The sequence below is a fragment of the Stegostoma tigrinum genome, chromosome 27, assembly GCF_030684315.1.
Source record: "Stegostoma tigrinum isolate sSteTig4 chromosome 27, sSteTig4.hap1, whole genome shotgun sequence".
NCBI lineage: Eukaryota > Metazoa > Chordata > Chondrichthyes > Orectolobiformes > Stegostomatidae > Stegostoma > Stegostoma tigrinum.
The window spans coordinates 40056602-40075827 of NC_081380.1; the positions used below are offsets into that span (position 1 = coordinate 40056602).

General features: G+C 42.9%; 1 protein-coding gene across 3 annotated transcripts in view; it reads right to left on the reverse strand.

The window, feature by feature from the left end:
* LOC125464434 (multidrug and toxin extrusion protein 1-like) overlaps positions 1–19226 on the reverse strand; it is a 60928-nt gene that overhangs the window by 31907 nt on the left and 9795 nt on the right. For all 3 annotated transcript variants that reach the window (XM_059655348.1, XM_059655347.1, XM_059655349.1), the window contains exons 2-3: positions 5413–5568; positions 4338–4439 (exon numbers count right to left, since the gene is read on the reverse strand). In XM_059655348.1, the coding sequence (XP_059511331.1) occupies positions 4338–4439; positions 5413–5559 (249 nt within the window). In that variant the 5' untranslated portion in view covers positions 5560–5568. The remainder of the gene's footprint in view (positions 1–4337; positions 4440–5412; positions 5569–19226) is intronic.

The following is a 19226-nucleotide window of genomic DNA, read 5'->3' on the forward strand; positions in this document are numbered from 1 at the left end:
GGAATGCTCTGAGTTTTGGTGTGAACTTGTTGGGCCAAAGGGCCTGCTTCCACACTGTAGGGATTCAATGACTATAACTAAGGGTTTTGGTCCTGAGTGAATCTTGATAAAGACAGGTCCTGCAACCACAGACACAGCTGTGCCAGTTTCGGCCTCCATGAATACTGGGTGACCACTTAACCAAACATTCATTTTTATCAGTTCTGGTTAGGACATCATTAAGCAATTTAATTGTTCCAATGCACAGGGACGGGGACCTTCTAGGGTGTGCACTCTCCTGGGTACCAATCTACATGTTTTCTGACTCACATCAGGCCTTGTAGACCTCTGTTGCTGTCTCGAGTCCTTTTCCCAACAGCAACTACACTGGCTTATCGGCCCATGGCCTGAGGAACTTTTCAGCCACTTGGCTGACGCTTGGGTTTGGTTGTAGGGTGCTGCTGTGTGGCGGCCTAGGGCCTCCCTGCTCAGGATATGCCCTGCGTGAGTCTCTGTGACTGCCTGCACTCAATTGGTGTTCCCCAAGCTCAGTTGGACAGGTGAGGGTGTCCACTTCCATTGGGATGCCCAGTAGCTCCCATGCTCCACTGGCGGAATTTCCTAGTGGCAAGGCCAGTTCTGGTGCGTGTTTGAAATCCAGTTAGGTTTCAGCTCATAGGCACTTCTGCATGATTATGCCACTAATTCCACAGACCAAATGGTCTCTCAGCATCTCATTCAGCTTAAATTCAAAATCACATGCCTCTGTCAGTCATCTCAACCTCGTCCAAAATCCTCATACACATTCCTCCGGTTCCCTAACAGACAAATAAAATTGATAGTGTCTCAGAATTAGAGGAGCTTTGGTGTCATAACATTCCTTAACCAACACTGTCAACTTTTGGAAGCTTTTAAGAGTCTGGTGCCTCTGGGAAAGTTAAGCCTCTTGTAATGGAAAAAGCTACATATCCACAAGCAGTCAGAAGCATTACTCTGGTTGTTTTTCATCTGCCCCAGTGTCATTTGCCTGGAAAAAAAATTGTTTTCTTTCCACATACTGGGCCCAACCTTCAATATCAGGGATCATACAGTCATAGAGATATAGAGATATACAACACGGAAACAGACCCCTCAGTCCTATTCATCCATGCTGACCAGATATCTTAAATTAATCTAGTCCCATTTGCCAACATTTGGCCCATGTCCCTCTAAACCTTTCCCATTCATATACCCATCCAAATGCCTTTTAAATGTTGTAATTGTACCAGCCTCCACCACTTCCTCTGGCAGCTCATTCCATACACGCACCACCCTCTGCATGAAAATATTGCCCCTCAGGTCCCTTTCAAATCTTTCCCCTCTCACCTTAAACCTATACCCCTCTAGTTTTGGACTCGCCCATCCAAGGGAAAAGACCTTGTCCATTTACTCTATCCACATCCCTTACAATTTTATAAACCTCTATAAGGTCACCTCTCAGCCTCTGATGCTGCAGGGAAATTAGCCACAGTGTCTCCCCAAAGCTTAAACCCTCCAACCCTGGAAACATCTTTGTAAATCATTTCTGAACCCTTTCTAGTTTCACAACATGCTTTCTAGAATAGGGAGACCAGAATTGCAGGCAATATTCCAAAAGTGGCCAAACCAATGTCCTGTACAGATGCAAATAACCTCCCAACTTCTATACCTAATGCACTGGCCAATAAAGGTAAGCATACCAAACTCCTCCGTCACAATCTTATCAAGCTACAACTCCACTTTCAAGGAACTATGAACCTGCACTCCAAGGTCTCTCTGTTCAGCAACACTCCCCACGACCTTATCATTAAGTGTATAAGTCCTGCTGTGATTTGCCTTTCCAAAATGCAGCACCTCACATTCATCTGAATTAAACTCCATCTGCCACTCCTCGGCCCATTGGCTCTCTGATCAAGATCCCATTGTACTCTGAGGTAACCTCTTCACTGTCCGCTACATCTCCAACTTTCGATTCACCTGCAAACTTACTAACCCTGACTCTTAAGCTCACATCCAACTCATTTACATAAATGATGAAAAGTAACGGGCCCAGTTCTGATCCCTGGTCACAGGCCTCCAGTCTTAAAAACAACCCTCCACCACCTCCACCCTCTGCCTTCTACTTTTGAGCCAGTTCTGTATACAAGTGGCTAGTTTCCCCTGTATTCCATGTGATTGAACCTTGCTAACCAATTTACCATGAGGAAGCTTGTCGAATGCCTTACTGAAGTCCATATTGATCACACCCACCATTCTCTCCTCATCAATCCTCTTTGTTACTTCTTCAAAAAACTTAATCAAATTAGTGAGACACAATTTCTCCACATGCAAAGCCACGTTAAACTATCCCGAATCAGTCCTTGCCTTTCCAAGTATATGTAAATCCTGCCCCTAGGATTCCTTCCAAAACTTTGCCCACCACCGATGCCAGGCTCACCAGAATACAGTTTCCTTACCACCTTCATTATATAGTGGCACCACATTAGCCAACTCCAGGCTTCCGGCAGCTCACCTTTGGCTATTGATGATACAAGTAACTCAGCATGGGGCCCAAATGAGTCAAGCTTCCCAAATAAAAGGCCTGATGCCAAAAATGCTTGCTCCCCGTTCCAAGGTGACTGTTGCAAGTGGATGCTCTTCAGGCACACAATGTTTTCTCCTGTCACCACTGAAATGACTGCACAGAGGCCAGTATCCCTTTTAGCCAATGGGGTCCACCTTGTTTCAATCACTTCAACACCAACCCCAACGATTCCTCCGGTGTCTCATTGTAAACATTTTTGTCATCTGATTGCACTCCTGTAAAGATCCCAGTGATGCTTCACTCTGCTGATGTGTGACATAAATGCTACTAGTTGTTAGTGTTGATTTTTGTAATTCACAGTGGGGTGTGGGTATCACTGGCTGGGCCAGTGTTTATTGCCTGTCCCTACTTGCCGTTGAGAAGGTGGTGGTAAGCTGCCTTCTTGAACCGCTGCAGCCCACCTGTTGAATGTAGACCCACGGTCCTTGGGGGGGGCGAAATTCCAGAAGTTTGACCCAGCGACAGTGAAGGAAAGACGATGTATTTCCAAGTCAGGATGGTGAGCGGCTTTGAGGAGAACTTGCACATGGTGGTGTTCCCACATATGTGCTGCCCTTGTCCTTCTGGCTAGAAGAGGCCCTGGGTTTGGAAGGTCTAAGGATCTTTGGTGAGTTTCTGCAGTGTATCTTATAGACAGTACACACTGCTACTACTGAGCGTTGGTGGTGGAGGGAGTGGATGCTTGTGGATGTGGTACCAATCAAGTGGGCAGCTTTGTCCTGGATGGTGTCAAGTTTGTTGAGTGTTGTTGGAGCTGCACCTGTCCAGGCAAGTGGGGAGCATTCCATCACACTCTTGAATCATTCCTGTAGATGGTTGATGGGCTTTTGGAAGTCAGGAGATGAGTTATCTGTTGCTGTACTCCTAGTCTCAGACCTGCTTTTGTAGCCATTGTGTTTATATGGCTGGTCCAGTTGAGTTTCCAATCAATGAAACCCCCCCCCCCCCCGCCCCCGCCAGATGTTGATAGTGGGGGATTCAGTGATGGTAAGACTATCAAGGGGCAGTAGTTAAATGGTCTCTGTTGGAGTTGGCCATTGCCTGGCAGTTGTGTGGTGCAAATGTTACTTGCCACTCGTCAGCCTGGTCTTTATCTGCTACTCTTAATGAATGAATTTGGATGTGGATATTGACCAGATGTTGTTGCATTTGAACATGGGCTGCTTCCATATCAGAGGAGTTGCAAATGTTGCTGAACATTGAGCAATCTTTGGCAAACTTTCCTACTTCTGACCTTACAATGGAGGAATCCATTTCTGTGGCCCTCACCAGCCAGTGAGTGCCTGACACAAGTGAGCCATCCCTCCATACGAACTAAGTGACTGCCAGAGGGTGCACTCCCCATTTAGATGGAGCCCAATCTCACCCTCACCCAATGCCCCCTACACACATGGGACTTCCAGGATGGGTCACAGACAGTAGTGATGAGCTAGAACCCCGAGACAATGATCCTGTTCTTTAGCCTGGGGTCACTGAAGCAACTAAGATAACAAAGTGTGAAGCTGGATGAACACAGCAGGCCCCGTTCTCCAGCATCTGCGGTTCCCATTATCTCTGATCACTGAAGCAACTGTTGGGCTCTAATGGCCCTTCCGTTGACAGCAGCAGGTAAAGACCAGGCTTTTTCATAAGGAACATCTCATCAGCTGATAAAGGTACTGAGCTCGAAACTGATAGGAAGCAACGCAGTTTCATCGTTACGTTATACAGGAGACATTAGGATCAATAAATGTGAACATTCTCAACATAAACTCACCACTATGGCCAGGCTGACTGCATCCAATTCAACTTTTCCTAAATGTCCACAGAACACAGAGCTGACAATACCGAGGAGAGATATCATCAGCTGTGATGCAAACTGTCAAAGGAAAAGAAAAATAAGATACACTGACCACTTAATTTTCATCTAAATCTTTATGTCTAAACAAAAATCGAATGTTACTGATAAAACATCTTCCAGAAAGCAATTGTCTTTCAACTCCTTTCTCAATGTCATATTATTTGTTAATGATTTCACTGACATCTTCATCACTGAAAGTCAGGAAGGGCCATAGCAGAGTTGATCCAGACAAGCCATTTGCTTGTGAAGGCTTCAAACATCAAGATATACAGGCGAGAAATAATGGTCTTTGACGCGATAGATCAAGGTCAATCAAAAACATTCACTTGAAAGGCAGGGAGTCAAGGAATAAGTCCTCAGGGATGGAGTTGAAGAAGTGTTCCAAACAGGTTGAGTAAAATAAATTGCAGAGACTGAAACAATGTAAGGAATTGACTGAGTGAAGAGAGGTCATCAATGAATTTATTGCAGGAGATGATTTAAATGAGTTTGGTAGACAAATACTTTCCTGAAGGGCTCAATGAACATAGGAAAAATGAACATAGGCCATTCAGCCCTTGTTCCACAGCTCAGTGAGATCATGGCTGTTCTACGGCCTAATTCCATACACCTGCCTTTGGCCCATATCCCTTCATACTTTCGTTTAACAAAAATTTATCCATATCTAAATCAAAATTAACAACTGGCCTAATGCTCACTTGCCATTCATGGAAAAGTTTCAAATCTCTACGGCTCCTTGCATGTGACAGTGCTTCCTAATGTCTCTCCTGAATGGTCCAACGTTTGGGCTACGTTCCCTAGTTCTAGAATCCCCAGCCAATGGAAATTGTTTAATTACCCTGCGCTTTCCTGTCAATATCATGAAGACTTCATTCAGATCACTCCTTGAATGTCTAAATTCTAGAGAAAACTGGCTTAATTTGTATAATCTCTCCACATAACTTAATAGTGTAGGAAGAACTGGTTAAAAATTATATGGGTGTAAACTCACCGTAGGCACAGCCAGCCTAGAAATACTTCCCACTTCCGACCAGAAGTTGATGGGTTTCAATCTCTTTAATTTCCTCAGGAATGCTTCGGCACAGGTTTCATGTGTCTGGGCAACATTGTCAGAGGCTACTTCCATTGAATTCTTCATTTTTCCAATCTTCAAAGGGAAAAATGAATGGGTTATTTTTATTTAAGTAAAAGCAAAATACTGCAGTTGCAGAGAATCTGAAACCAATACAGTTAATGCTGGAGAAACTCAGCAGGTCCGACAGCATCTGTGGAGAGAGATTCATAGCAGTCTTGAAACGTTAACTCTATTTCTCTCTCCACCTGCTGAGTTTCTCCATCTTTTTGTTTCATCTCAGTTATATTAATTCTCTCGTTTGGATATCCCATGACCCCATCAGCCCAGCCATTCCAAGCATGTCAGCTCACTCCATTTCCCCTTTTGAATGTAATACAAGTAATACTGTAGTTGCACATCTAGACTGATGGTCATGATTAATTTTTAATAATTGTTCCTGCAGAGCTTCAAGAGTTCCACCTTCTAACATTTAGGCTTCAATGATTTTGGCAGGATTGCCACGTATAAATTATCATGTGTTAGTTTGTAATCAGTTAAATGGCATGGCATGGATGATAATATTTTTAAATTTCAGAGGGTGCTTCAAAAGAATGGAAAAGGAAGGTTTGCACTCATATAGCATTCCTACAGTTGCAGGATATCTCAAAGACTTTTACAGCCAAGTAAATGCTTCCAAAGAGTTACTGTTGTAATGAAGGAAACACCATAATAAAATTATACATACAATTTGAATTGAATAAAAATTGAACCATTGTTGATTGTTGTAAATGCTCATGTAATTGATGAATGTAAGTGGCCCCACAGTGTTGTTAAGGAGGGAGTTAGCCAAGATGTTAGTAAAGAGTTTTTTGCAGGATCAACAGGGCTGAGTTTGCCTAGGTTAATGTCGCATGATCCGTCCAGTTTTTGTTGGTTTTTTGAGAGCTTTTAGCAGTCTAATACAACTGAATAGTTTATAAGGCCATCTCAGAGATTCTGAAGACACATGTCAGCCACACCAGGTTCACTTCCTGAAAAGACATTCATCAATTACATGAGCATTTACAACAATAAACAATGGTTCAATTTTTATTCAATTCAAATTGCATCATCTGTCTCGAGATACTAGCTCAACAACAATATCACTGCACTATCCATATTCAAGTCTTCATTCTGGGACATTGAAGAATCCGCCTTGGACCCAGAAACAAGTGTATTACACAATGGACAACTACTCAAACTCAGGCATGAAAAATTATTAGAAATTAAAACATGCAACTTAATTCCAATGCATCAGAGATGGTTATTACAAGTTAGAGGGAGAGAGAAAGAGTGACTGAAAGAGTCACATTCAGAGAATGGTTATAATTTTTGTAGAGCAATGATGCCCATTATTGTAGGAACTCCTCAAGATCTGCACCCAACCATCTTCTGTTACTTCTTCAATGTCCTTCCCTTCATTCAAAGGTTGAGGTAGGGTGTTCACTAAAAATTGTAGAGTTTTCAGCACCATTCAGAAATATATTGATGCAGTCCATGTCGACATGTGCAAAGATCTCGGCAATATTCTAGCTTGGGCTGGTAAGTATCATTTGCATCACACAGGTATCAGCTGATAATAATTTCCATCAAGAGAGAATCTAACCATCTCCCCCTTCATGTTCAATGGCTTTTCCATCACTATCAATAGTCTGGGATTTTCCATTGACCAGAAACTGTGCTAGACCTTTACATAAATATTCTGGCTGCCAGAGCAGGTAAGGTGTTAGGAATTCTGGCCAAGTAACTCACCTCCTGACGCCCCAGAGCCTGTCCACCATCTTAAGAGCACAAGTCAGAAGTGTGATGGAATACTCCCTGTTTACACGGATGGCTGCAACTCTAGTAATGCTCAAGAAACTTGACACTACCCAGGAAAAGCACTAACTGATTGGTACACCATCCATCACTCTGTTAATTCATTTATGACCAACACTCAGTAGTTGATTAGATTAGATTCCCGACAGTGTGGAAACAGGCCTCTTGGCCCAACAAGTCCACACCTCCCCTTGCAGCATCCCACCCAGACCCATCCCCCCTATAACCCACACACCCCTGAATACTACAGGCAACTTAGCACGGCCAATCCACTTAGCCTGCACATCTTTGGACTGCGGGAGGAAACCGGACCACCTGGAAGAAACCCACGCAGACACGGAGAAAAAGTGAAAACTCCACACAGACAGTCACACGAGGTCTGGAATCAAACCTGGGTCCCTGGTACTGTGAGGCGGCAGTGCTAACCACTGAGACACTGTGCCGCCCTAGCTGCCGTATGTACCAAATGTAAGTACATTAGAGAAGTTCATCAAGGATCCTTCAAGGGAACCTTCCAAACCCACAACTACTACATTCCAGAAGGACAAGGGCAGCAGATACATGGGAACGTCAACACCTCCACGTTCCTGTTGAAACCACTCACCATCCTGGCTTGGAAATATATCACCGTTCTTTCATTGTTGCTGGATCAAAACCCTGGAATTCCCTCCCTAATGGCGTTGTGGGTCAACCCACAGCAGGTGAACTGCAGCGGTTCAAGAAGACAGCTCACCACCATCTTCTCAAGTGTAATTAAAGATGAACAAAACTGTTGGCCCAGCTATCAACTTCTAAATCCTGTGAAAGAGTGAAGGAAGTATAAGGGACTTTTCATTTCCCTGCTCCTCAAAACGTTAATTCACAAAGAGTTGGACTTTGTGTCCCTTGGGTGAAAGTGAAAGTGCGTATATTCACACTTTCCTATCCCCAGTCCCCCAGTGTATCACTGTTCTTCTGCCTTTGTCTCGCTCCCAGCCCATGTTTAAATGAACCTGGAACATTTTCATGGCTGCCCATTGCTCTTCTGGTCTCAACATTTTCCAATGGAGCTGATACAAAAGCGTAGTCATTGCAAATGCTTCATCCTTACATCTTCAAGATTATAGTGGACTAACCTCAACCAACTTCTTCCAGTATTACTCAACTCAACAACCAACCAGACTTCACCAACAGATACAGTCACTGCATATCTCTGCATTTCCCACTCACTCATAGCATCCATAAACATGTACTCACTCCAAGCTCTACATCTCACGTCCTAATGTATCCCAACCCCCTATCACCCCATTGCTCACTAACCCACAGTGGAGACCAATATTTGTCTGATTAAGCTCCTGTGAATTGCCTTAAGATGTATACTGACAATAAAGATGCTATATAAATAAACGTTCCTGTTGTACAATCCAACCCAGCACTGACGGTCTAGGTTAGTGTTTCTATAAGAACTCTGTGAAATTTATATTGTTCTCACTCTGTTATAGTATGACCTTGACTCAAGTAGCTGAGTTATATTAGATTAGATTCCCTATAGTGTGGAAACAGGAGCTTCAGCCCAACAAGTCCACACCGATATGCTATAACATATTATAACATAAACTTTTCCAAATACGACTATAAACCACATACAGGTAGTTCTGCTATAATATATGTTTCATTAATGCGAATTGTCCGTAATGCGATTGATAAACAGTGGGCAGCATTTTGGATAACAGTACAGTATTGTACTTCTTCTGGTACAGTATAGTGATTTTCTATAACAATTTCCCTAAAATGCGATTTTTTAATGATGATTTCCTGTAGTACGATTTTTTCTAGTATGAGGTCGCACAAGAATGCAGCTATCATGTTATAGGAGAACTACCTGTGCGTTTTTTATGAAATAAAATAGTAGTAACTTATTCAAAGCCTACCTGAAGCTTTTCGTTCTACTCCTGTCATCAGAAATTTCTCAACAATGCATTGTGGTTTGGCAAATAGAATGCTGTGACAAAATGTAAGTAGCAATCATCCAATGAGCCTGACTAAATTTGCAATGAGCCTGACTAAATTTGCAATGAGCCTGACTAAATTTGCAACGGGCCCAGTTCACTGGTCCTTTTCCAAATGAGTTTGTGAAACGTTTTCCATAATGCCATGAACAAGGCTGGAGCAGTACATCATCGCACTAGTGTCATCACTCTGTGGGTCTCAACACAAGTTCCCAAAAAACATTAAGTATCTTGTCAATATCAGGTTATAACCAACACAATCTATCAATCAATTAACCCTAAGAACTGCAGTTGCTGGCAATCGTAAACAAAACCAGAAATTGCTGGAAAGGCTCAGAAGGTTGGTCAGCACCTTTTTCAGAATGTTCTTCAGAATGATGCTGCCAGGCCTTCTAATTTTTTTTCAGTAATTTCTGATTTTGCTTCTGTCAATCAATTTACTTCATTACCATAATTGTGAGCTCATGACCAAAACAAATGTTATTTAAAACAAATGCAATAATTGACTAGCACACACACTCAGTTAGATAAAAATGGAAATATTTATCCCTCTAAATATTCCCAAAGTTTACACGCAAACACGTACTTTTCAGCAAAAGAGGTAAAACAGATTTCTCTGCAGGTGTCTGAAAGGAAAAGCCCTCATATCAAAGGGTTATTTTTGAAGATAAAAGAATAAATAATGAAATATTCCAGAGGTTGTCACTCTGATCTTCAAGTATATGTAGTCAAGTCATTAAATTTGCGCAGTTGTATCTGAAGTTTTGAAGACACAGCATGTTCAGGAAATAATGTCTTCAGATGTTCTTTCAAAAGAACAAAGAGTTTCACACTGAACTGATAATAGATTTGATACTGTTCAGGAATAGGGAATATCAGCTGAGAAACTTGGTCTTAGCAAGCTTTCCTCCAATTCAGGTGGTTCTCGGTAGACTTTCCTCCAACTGAACCAAATAAAACAAGAATCTCTCCAACCTAGTCACTATTCAAAACAGCCTCAAAAGGGGTTAACAGCAAAGCATTCAGTTACGAACCTGTCATGTGATTTTTAGGAGGCAAAGAACAGAGAACAAAGAACAGCCCAGGAATGGGCCCTTCAACCCATCAAGACTAAGCCAACAGCCTTTCAAAACTTTAAACCTTTTGCCTCTATATGCTCATTATCTCTCTATGCCCTTCTTATTCATATATCTGTCAAAACATCTCTTAAATGTTGCTATTGCATTCTCCTCCATCACCTTCTCTGATAGCTCATTCCAGGGACTTACTACCTTCTGAGTAAAAAAAGCCGTGCCTCTCACATCTCCTTTAAATTTTCTCCTTTTATCTTAAACCTATATCCCCTAGAAATTAACATTTCTACCCTGGTTAAAAGACTCTGGCTACCCATTCTATCCATCCTTCTCATAAAGTTATAAAATTCCAGTAGACCACTCCTCATCCTTTGACATTCAAGTGAAAACAATCCAAGTTTATCCAATCCCTCCACATAGCTAATACCCTCCAAACCAGGCAATATCCTGGAAAACCATTTCTGTACCCCATCTCCAAAGCTTCCACATCCTTCTGGTAGTGCAATGATCAGAACTGTACGCAATGCTCCAAATGTGGCTTAACCAAAGTTCTATACAGCTACAACATGACTTGCCAATTTTTATGCTCAATGCCATTACTGACGAAGCCAAGCATGCCAAATGCTTTCTTAATCACCTCATCCACTTGTGTTGCCACTGTCTGGGAACTGTGGGCCTGTACGCCTAGACCCCTCTATACGCTGATGGTTCTAAGGATTCTGCCATTTAGTCTATCCTTCCCTCCTGCATTAGACCTTCCAAAATGCATCACCTCACATTTGTCCGGATTAAACTACATCTGGCACTTCTCCACCCAATAGGCTTGTTTTAAAAAATCATCCTCTCATGTCCACAGTGCCATTTCAATCACTTCTGTTAAATAAAAATCACTCCAGCTATAACCACAGCTTGAAGTACAAAACTTTTTGAGCAATCCTTTAAAACTGAGGTCTACCAAGCAACAAGACAATAAGACGTGGCAGTTGTAGAAGACCATTCAGTCCGTTGAGTCTGCTCTAACATTCAGTGAGACCATGGCTAATCTCATAATCCTCAACTTCACTTTCTTGCTTTCTTGATTCCCTTCATGATTAAAAATCTATCTCAGCTTTGATTATACTTAATACCTCAGCAGCTCTCTGTGGTAAAGAATTCCACAGACTCACATTCTTCTGTGAGAAGAAATTCCTCCTCATCTCCTCATATGCCATCCCTGATTCTGAGATTGTGCCCTCTGGTCCTCGACTCTCCTACAATGGGAAACAATCTTTTTGCATCTATCCTGTCAAACTCCCTGAGAATCTTACATGTTTCAATAAGGTCATGGCTCACTTTTCTAAATTCCAATAAGTACAAGCCCAACCGACCCATCCTCATCTCATTCGAACATCCCTCCATACCCATGATCAGCCTAATGAACCTTCACTAGACTGTCTCCAATGTTGACATATCTTTGCTTAAGTACAGGAGTCAAAACGATTCACAGTATTTCAGCTATGTCCTGACTAGTGCGTCATACAGTTTTAGCAAGATTTCCCTAACTTTATGCTCCATTTCCTTTGAAGTAAAGGCCAACATTAATTTTGCCTCTCCTATTACATGCTGAACTTGAATGCTCGCCTTTTTGTGTTTTATGAAGGAGGACTTCCAAATACCTCTGTGCTGCGGCTTTGCGGTTTTCTCCATTTAAATAATAAATTCTTCCTACCAAAGTGCATAACCTCACATTTTCCCATCTTATATTCTTTCTGCCACGTTTTTACCCCCTCGTTTAACCTGCCTGTATCCCTCATCCTCGCCATTTCCTATTTTTGTCTCATCTGTAAACTTGAATATATTACATTCACTTTCCTGATCCAAGTAATTCATATTTATAATTGCGACCCCAGCACTGATCCCTGTGGCAGACCATTACTTACAGGTTGCCTGGTGTCTCCAGTTGCCAAGTGTTAGTGGCCGTAAGAATAGGAGGAGTGAGCAGATGAATCGGTGGCTGAGAATCTGGTGTAAGGTGCAAGAATTCTCATCGTTGGACCACTGGGATCTCTTCAGGGATAGAAATAGCTGGTATTAGAGGGATAGGTCCAACCTGAATTGGAAGGGGACTAATATCCTTGCAGGGAAATTTGTTTGTGTTACTCCAGAGGCTTTAAGCTAGTAAAGAGTGGGGAGTGAGTGGGAGCCAAAGTGATAGTGAGAAAAGGGAAAAGGCTGATGTTGGTACAGTAGATAAGGAGAGCAAGTCTAATAGTCAAGGCAGACAAGAGCTTGGATGAGAAAAAGGTAAAACTAATAAATTAAACTGCATTTAATTCAATGCAAGAGGCCTGAAAGGTAAGGCAGGTGAACTCAGGGCATGGTTGGGAACATGGGGCTAGGATATCATAGGTATTTCAGAAACATGGCTCAGGGATGGACAGGGCTGGCAGCTTAATGTTCTGGCATTCTGATGCGATAGGAAGGATAGAAGGGGGGGAGAAGGTGTGGAACTTTTGGTTCGGAAGAACGTTATGACTGTAGTTAGGGAGGATAATCCTGGGAGGTTGTCCATTAAAGTTAAATAGGTGGAACTTAAAAATAAAAAAGGGAAGATCACCTTGTTAGGACTATACTATAGGCCTCCAATAGTCAGCGAAAAATTGGAAAGCAAATATGTACGGAGATCGCAGATATCTGTAAGAAAAACAGGGTTGTAACGGTCAGAGATTTTAACTTCCAAGCATAGGCTGGGACTGTCATAGTGTTGTTAATTGCGTACAAGAAAACTTTCTTATTCAATCTGTGGATGTATCTACAAGAGAAGAAGCAATGCCTGACCATCTCTTGAGAAGTATGACAGAGCAAATGACTGAGGTGTCAGTGAGGGAGCACTTTGGGGCCAGTGACCATAATTCTAACAGTTTAAAAACAGCTATGGAAAAGGATAGAACTGATCTAAAAATTAAAGTTCTAAATTGGAGATGGTATTAGACGGGACCTTTCAAAAGTTGATTCGGGGTGGCTATTACAAGCAAAGGGACGGTTGGAAACTGGGAGGCCTTTTTGAATGAGATAACAAGAGTTCAGAGGCAACCTGTTTCTGTTAGGCTGAAGGACAAGGCAGGTAAGTGTAGGGAATGGTGGATGACTAGAGAAATTGCGGTTCTTGTCAAGAGAAAGAAGGAAGCATATATTTGGTAGAGATAGGAAGAACTGCAGACACTGGAATCAGAGTTAACACAGAAATCAAAGGGTCCAGACCAGAAACATCAGCTTTCCTGCTCCTCTGATGCTGCCTGACCTGCTGTGTTCATCCAGCTTCACAATGTGTTATCTCAAGCTCCAGCATTGGTTCATACTATAACTGGATACCAAATTGGCTCAAATGAGAGAAGCAGAGCATGTCAGTGGAGTATTTTAATTTGGACTGGAGGCTTGTGACCAGTGATATGCCACAAGGATCACTGCTGGACCCACTGCTATTCATCATTTATATAAATGATTTGGATGTAAATATATGAGGTACGGTTAATAGGTTTGCAGATGATGCCAAAATTGGAGGTGTAGTGGACAGCGAAAAAGATTATGTCAGCGTACAACAGGACTTTGATCATATGAACCAATGGGCCGAGGAGTGGCAGTTGGAATTTAATTTAGATAAAAGCATGGTGTTGCATTTTGGTAAGGTAGATCAAGACAGAACATATACACTTAATGGCCAGGCCCCGGAGAGTGTTGCCAAATAAAGAAACCGAAGAGTGCAGGTGCATAGTTCATTGAAAGTGGAGTCGAAGGTAGACAGGGTGGTAAGGAAGGCATTAGGTATGTTAGGTGGTCATAACATTGAGTGCTGGATTTGGGAGATCATGTTTCGGTTGTACAGATCATTGGCGAGGCCACTTTTAGAACAGTGTTAACAGCTCTCCTATAGGAAGCATGTTTTAAACTTGAGAGAGCACAGAAAAAAATTAGAAGCATGTTGTCAGGACTGGAGGGTTTGAGTCATGGAGAGAGGCTGAATAGGCTGGGTTTTTCTTCCTCTGGAGTGTTGAAGGCTGAGGGATGGCCTTATAGAAGATTATAAACTCATGAGGGGCATGGATAGGATGAATAGCCCTGGTCTTCTTCCTATGGTAAGGGTATCCAAAACAAGAAGACATATGCTTAAGGTGACAGTCAAAAGATTTTAATAGGACACGGAAGATAACTTCTTCACATAGAGGGTGGTGCATTTATGTTAAAACGCACCTAGATGGGTATGTGAATTGGAAAGGTTTAGAGAAATATGAGCTAAATGCTGGCAAACGGGACTAGGTCAGATTGAGCTATCTGTTCGGGGCAGATGAGTTGGACCAAAATATGACTCTATGACTCTATAAGTGCCATCACCTTCTCCCTGATACCTCACACTCACTCCATCTCTACTACTGCACCACATCCCACCAAGGCTCATGCTTGAACACTCTTGCTGTTGCCTGCAACATCTTCTCTCACTCAATGTCACACACCCCAAACCTCAACACCACTAACCCTGTGTGCCCTCTAAGCCACCCACTCACTGACTCACTCAGGCCATCTCGTGAACTGCACTGAAAGAAGCCAAAGTTGTTCCACCGACTTTCATTTCCCTTAATAATTGCTTGTAATTCATTTCAGGAAGAAAACAGCTCCCAATAAGGTCAAAAGGTTCAAGCCGGGCAGTGGGCCATGAAATCCTTTTTGTGGAAAGGATCCTGACTCTGACCATCTCAAATGGCTGACTGCTTCCAAGTTCAATCATCCAGTTTCTGTAGATACAGCACAGGGTACAGTTTTACTGCTCCCTGTCATTCCTGGCTTTGCCCTGGATGACCTGGTTAGTTAGTTGTCTTGGTGTGACCCTCCAGTTGGGTCACTAAGTGTAGGGGGAGGGGCTTAGATTAGTTCACAGGTCGGCACACCATCGAGGGCCGAAGGGCCTGTTCTGCGTTGTATTGTTCTATGTTCTATGTTCTAAGTGGTGGCTAGCCCAATTTTCAGCTAATAACAAGGTGTGGAGCTGGAGGAACACAGCAGGCCAGGCAGCATCAGGGGAGCAGGAACGCTGACGTATCGGGTCGGGACCCTTCTGAAGAAATGACCCGCAACGTAAACTTTCCTGCTCCTCTGATGCTGCCCGGCCTGCTGTGTTCATTCAGCTCCACACTGTGTTATCTCTGACTCCAGCATTGACAGTTCTTACCAATTCTCAGCTAGTTGTCCTGTGGTTTCCTGTTGATTGTCTGCATTCAAACGTTCTAGGGCTTGATTGATTTGTTAGATCAAGATCCTCAGTTTATTGTCCAAATTAGCCAAACCAAATGTATCGACCATTGACACTCCCGCTCCGTACGCTGTGGCTAGATCATTAAAGAGTTCCCTTTTCTTTCATCTATTAACTGCTGGCCTGCATTTTCCCTCATATTTCCCCGTCTGTTGTCCCATTGTTCTGTGGGTCAGGTGGGAATATAATTGTTTTAATGGGGAAGGACAGAGTTCTAAGAAACTGTATCCCTGATACAACTATTATGATTGGAATTAGCTCATGTTGAATGTTGTCAAAGAAGATTTTTACCTGTGAGTTTAATGACAATTCTCAGGAAGGGTCACCAGACCCGAAACGTTAACTCTGTTTATTCCATCACAGATGCTACCAGACCTGCTGAGCTTTTCCAGCAACTTTGTTTTCACTCCTGTGTTTGTTGATGACAAGTCTGTTGTGAGGGCCTGGTGCATGTGTGTGGGACAAGCTTGGGGAGGAGCCTTCACTACTGATCTTAGCCTGTTACTGATTTTGTACTCAAGGAAGTCTCCCTGGTGGGCTTCCAGGGCATCGCGGTCTGAGCTTTGACTCCTTAGGCTGTGTGCTAGGCCACCCAATTCGATGCAACCATTCTCAGAGAAACCCACCAACTGTCTGTAACCATATGAATCAGGTTCTCCTGTATTCTGGCGCCCTGTTCTTGAACTACAATTTTTAAATTTTTCCAATTCATTAGTAGTGATTTCTAATCGTTCCCGCAGCGATCTAATCTCAGCTGGCCAGCTGTGGGAATCTTCTAGGCCCTGTGGCTTTTTTCCTAATTTGTTATGCATTTCTTGCCATATGCCTTGGGCCATTGAACACATAGTCCAGGACCAGTCTGGATTGCTTCAGAATTTTGTTCATTTGGGCCAATTTTTAGAAGGTTTTGTCTGAGAGTCTCCTCCCACATCAGAGCAAGGGGTGACTTGTCCTATTTTGCTGGCAAGCAAATCTTTTACTGGATTTTTTCTTCTGTGTTATTAAGGTATGGGAAGTGTTGGATGGAGCGCAGTGACCCTTTCTAACGCTACCCAGAGACGGGCCCTTCTCTTAGCCTGACTGTAGATTTTCCACATCTGTGTGTCATCACCTATGGCTGACCCAATCTCTGGTTCCTTGTTCCAGACACTCTTTAAAAACACCTCACGATCACTTCGATGAGGATGGTAGAGTGTGTGGGGGTATCAACAGCTGCCAATGTCTTGACTCATTTTAAAGAGGAAAGTGAAGCTTCCTCAATTATTTGGAACTCAAAGGTCCCTCTGCTCCCTCAAACTCAATATAAAGTTCCTTTGACTCTGAAAATAAAGAATGACTTTCCCTCAACCCTGTCCCCACAAACACGCCTGGAGTAGGGACAACTTGGGGTCAAAATACTGAGTAAACCTTTCCCTACTCATTCAAACCCGAAGGCAACTAGAAATCAAATCACTTCAGCTCCGTCCTCATCGAACACTCCAAGATAGGGACAACAAGGGTTTAAAATTCAGAGGAAAATTTCATCTACTCATTGGAACTGAAAATAAACAAAACAAAGCTCCCCTCACATCAGCCCCACCAAAGACTTCTGCGACAAGGGGCAACAAGGGGTTGAAATAAAATAAAATGAAAGGTTTCCAAAATGCCTCTGTAGTTTCTACACAAGAGGCAACTGCCTGTCCCCCTCTAGGATGCTTTCCTCAGATTCCCTCTCTAGCCCACTACCCTCCTCCAGCTCATGCCTTGCTCAGTCTAGTTGGAGAACACCTGGCTGATGGCCCAACTGTTGTTTGGCTGCCTGTATCCCCAGGATTGGAATCCTGGCTTCCGCGTGGGGTATTTACCATCTAAAAATATTGTAACTATACCTGCATCTACCACTTCGTCTGGTGATGAGGCATTCTGCCAAATGACTTTGACAGTCTGCTCAGGAAACAACATGACAGGACCCACCCTCTCCTTTTCCCTCAGCAGTCTTGAGGGTGCCACGTGCTGACCACTTCCTGGTGGACGTGGTCAAAGGTATTTCACTTTGCAAATTCTCCTATGAAGGACAAATAATACGGAATGTTCCAACACCGGCAGAACCTCAATATGTAGTGACGCTCGGTATCTGTACACCGAGGGTCTACACAAAACTTACACAAAAGTGGCACTCAGGATGAGGGCAGTGTTACAAATTTTCTTCCCACCCCCTCCCTGACCTAGACTTTTGTAAATGGTTTCCATGTAGATATGGTCCATCTCAGGCTTCTAGTTGAAATGGAAGACTTATTACAAAACGAAGATCGACCCTGCTCTGAGAACTGACACTGAAACACCGAAAGAGGAGCGCCTTGCCCTATTGTCTGTAAAAGAAGTGTGAAAAGTGGGGTAATCTGCTTTTCAGCATCTTCTCATGGTTAAATAGGGTAAATCCCTGACACCCATTTTAAAATCAACAAGTAACAATTTATGTATCTAACTTAAACAGTGAAAAAAACTATTAACAGAATACATCCCTTCTAACTGCTAACTCTTCCTGAATAGAGCAAGATTTTAATGGTATGCTGTTCCAATAAATAAAAGTCCCACATATTAAAAAGAAAACAGAACTTAGTGTCACAAAATTACTGCCAGATTACATGTCTTCCAGAATTTTCTGTGCCTCCTCCAACAATACTTCTGTCAGCAACATTAACTAGCTATGCTATCGGGTACCATTGTTATTTAGATGGTGCTTTCTCCAAGGCATAGAGGAACTTCTGAGAGCCAACAATTCTCTCTTGAGAGCTAAGGGCTATTATCGCTAGTGGATGGCAGTTGGTTCTGTCAGATGGCAGTTAGCTCTGGGACTTTGTCCAACTGCCCCCTTCTTTTATACCCTTGATGACATATCAATATTTCTTACAAAAGGATTGATCCTATGTTGTCGGTTTTTGGGCTCTAAGTTCCTCGTTCAAATTGATTGGCTAAATTCAAAACTTGTTGCCGTGGCAAAAAACTGCTGTTTGGCCTGATAACTGTACGGCCTTTTACTACAAATGATTCAATTTGGGTGATCTCTGTTTACTTGTAAACATTCCAGCTGCTGCTCACAGACATTCATTTTAAATCTCTAAGCATAGAAAAAAATCACATTATCTTTTAAAGGGACCATACAATACTCTCTCCCTCCAGCATTTTGCAAACACCAAATTTTAATTTCCTGCCTCCCAATCCACAAATGCTCTACCCAATTTTGCAACAGCACTCCCTCTGAACCATATCCCCAGCACTTTCAGGGAATCTGTCCTGACGGTGAAGGGGATAAAGGGTTTGTTCACCCAGTTCCCAAAGAACATGGCCTCACTTTTGCTCCAATTTACTTTGGCTCCTGAGCCAGTTCAAACTGTTTGCAGATGCACATGAGGCTGCACACTGATAGCTGAGCGGATCAGAAAGTGGCAACGTCATCCATGTGCAGGGAGGCTTTGACCTGGAGGCCTCCGCTACCTGGAATAGCCACCCCTCTCGGGATCACATTCTTCCTGATGGATTTGGCAAAAGGCTCTATACGACACACAAACAAGG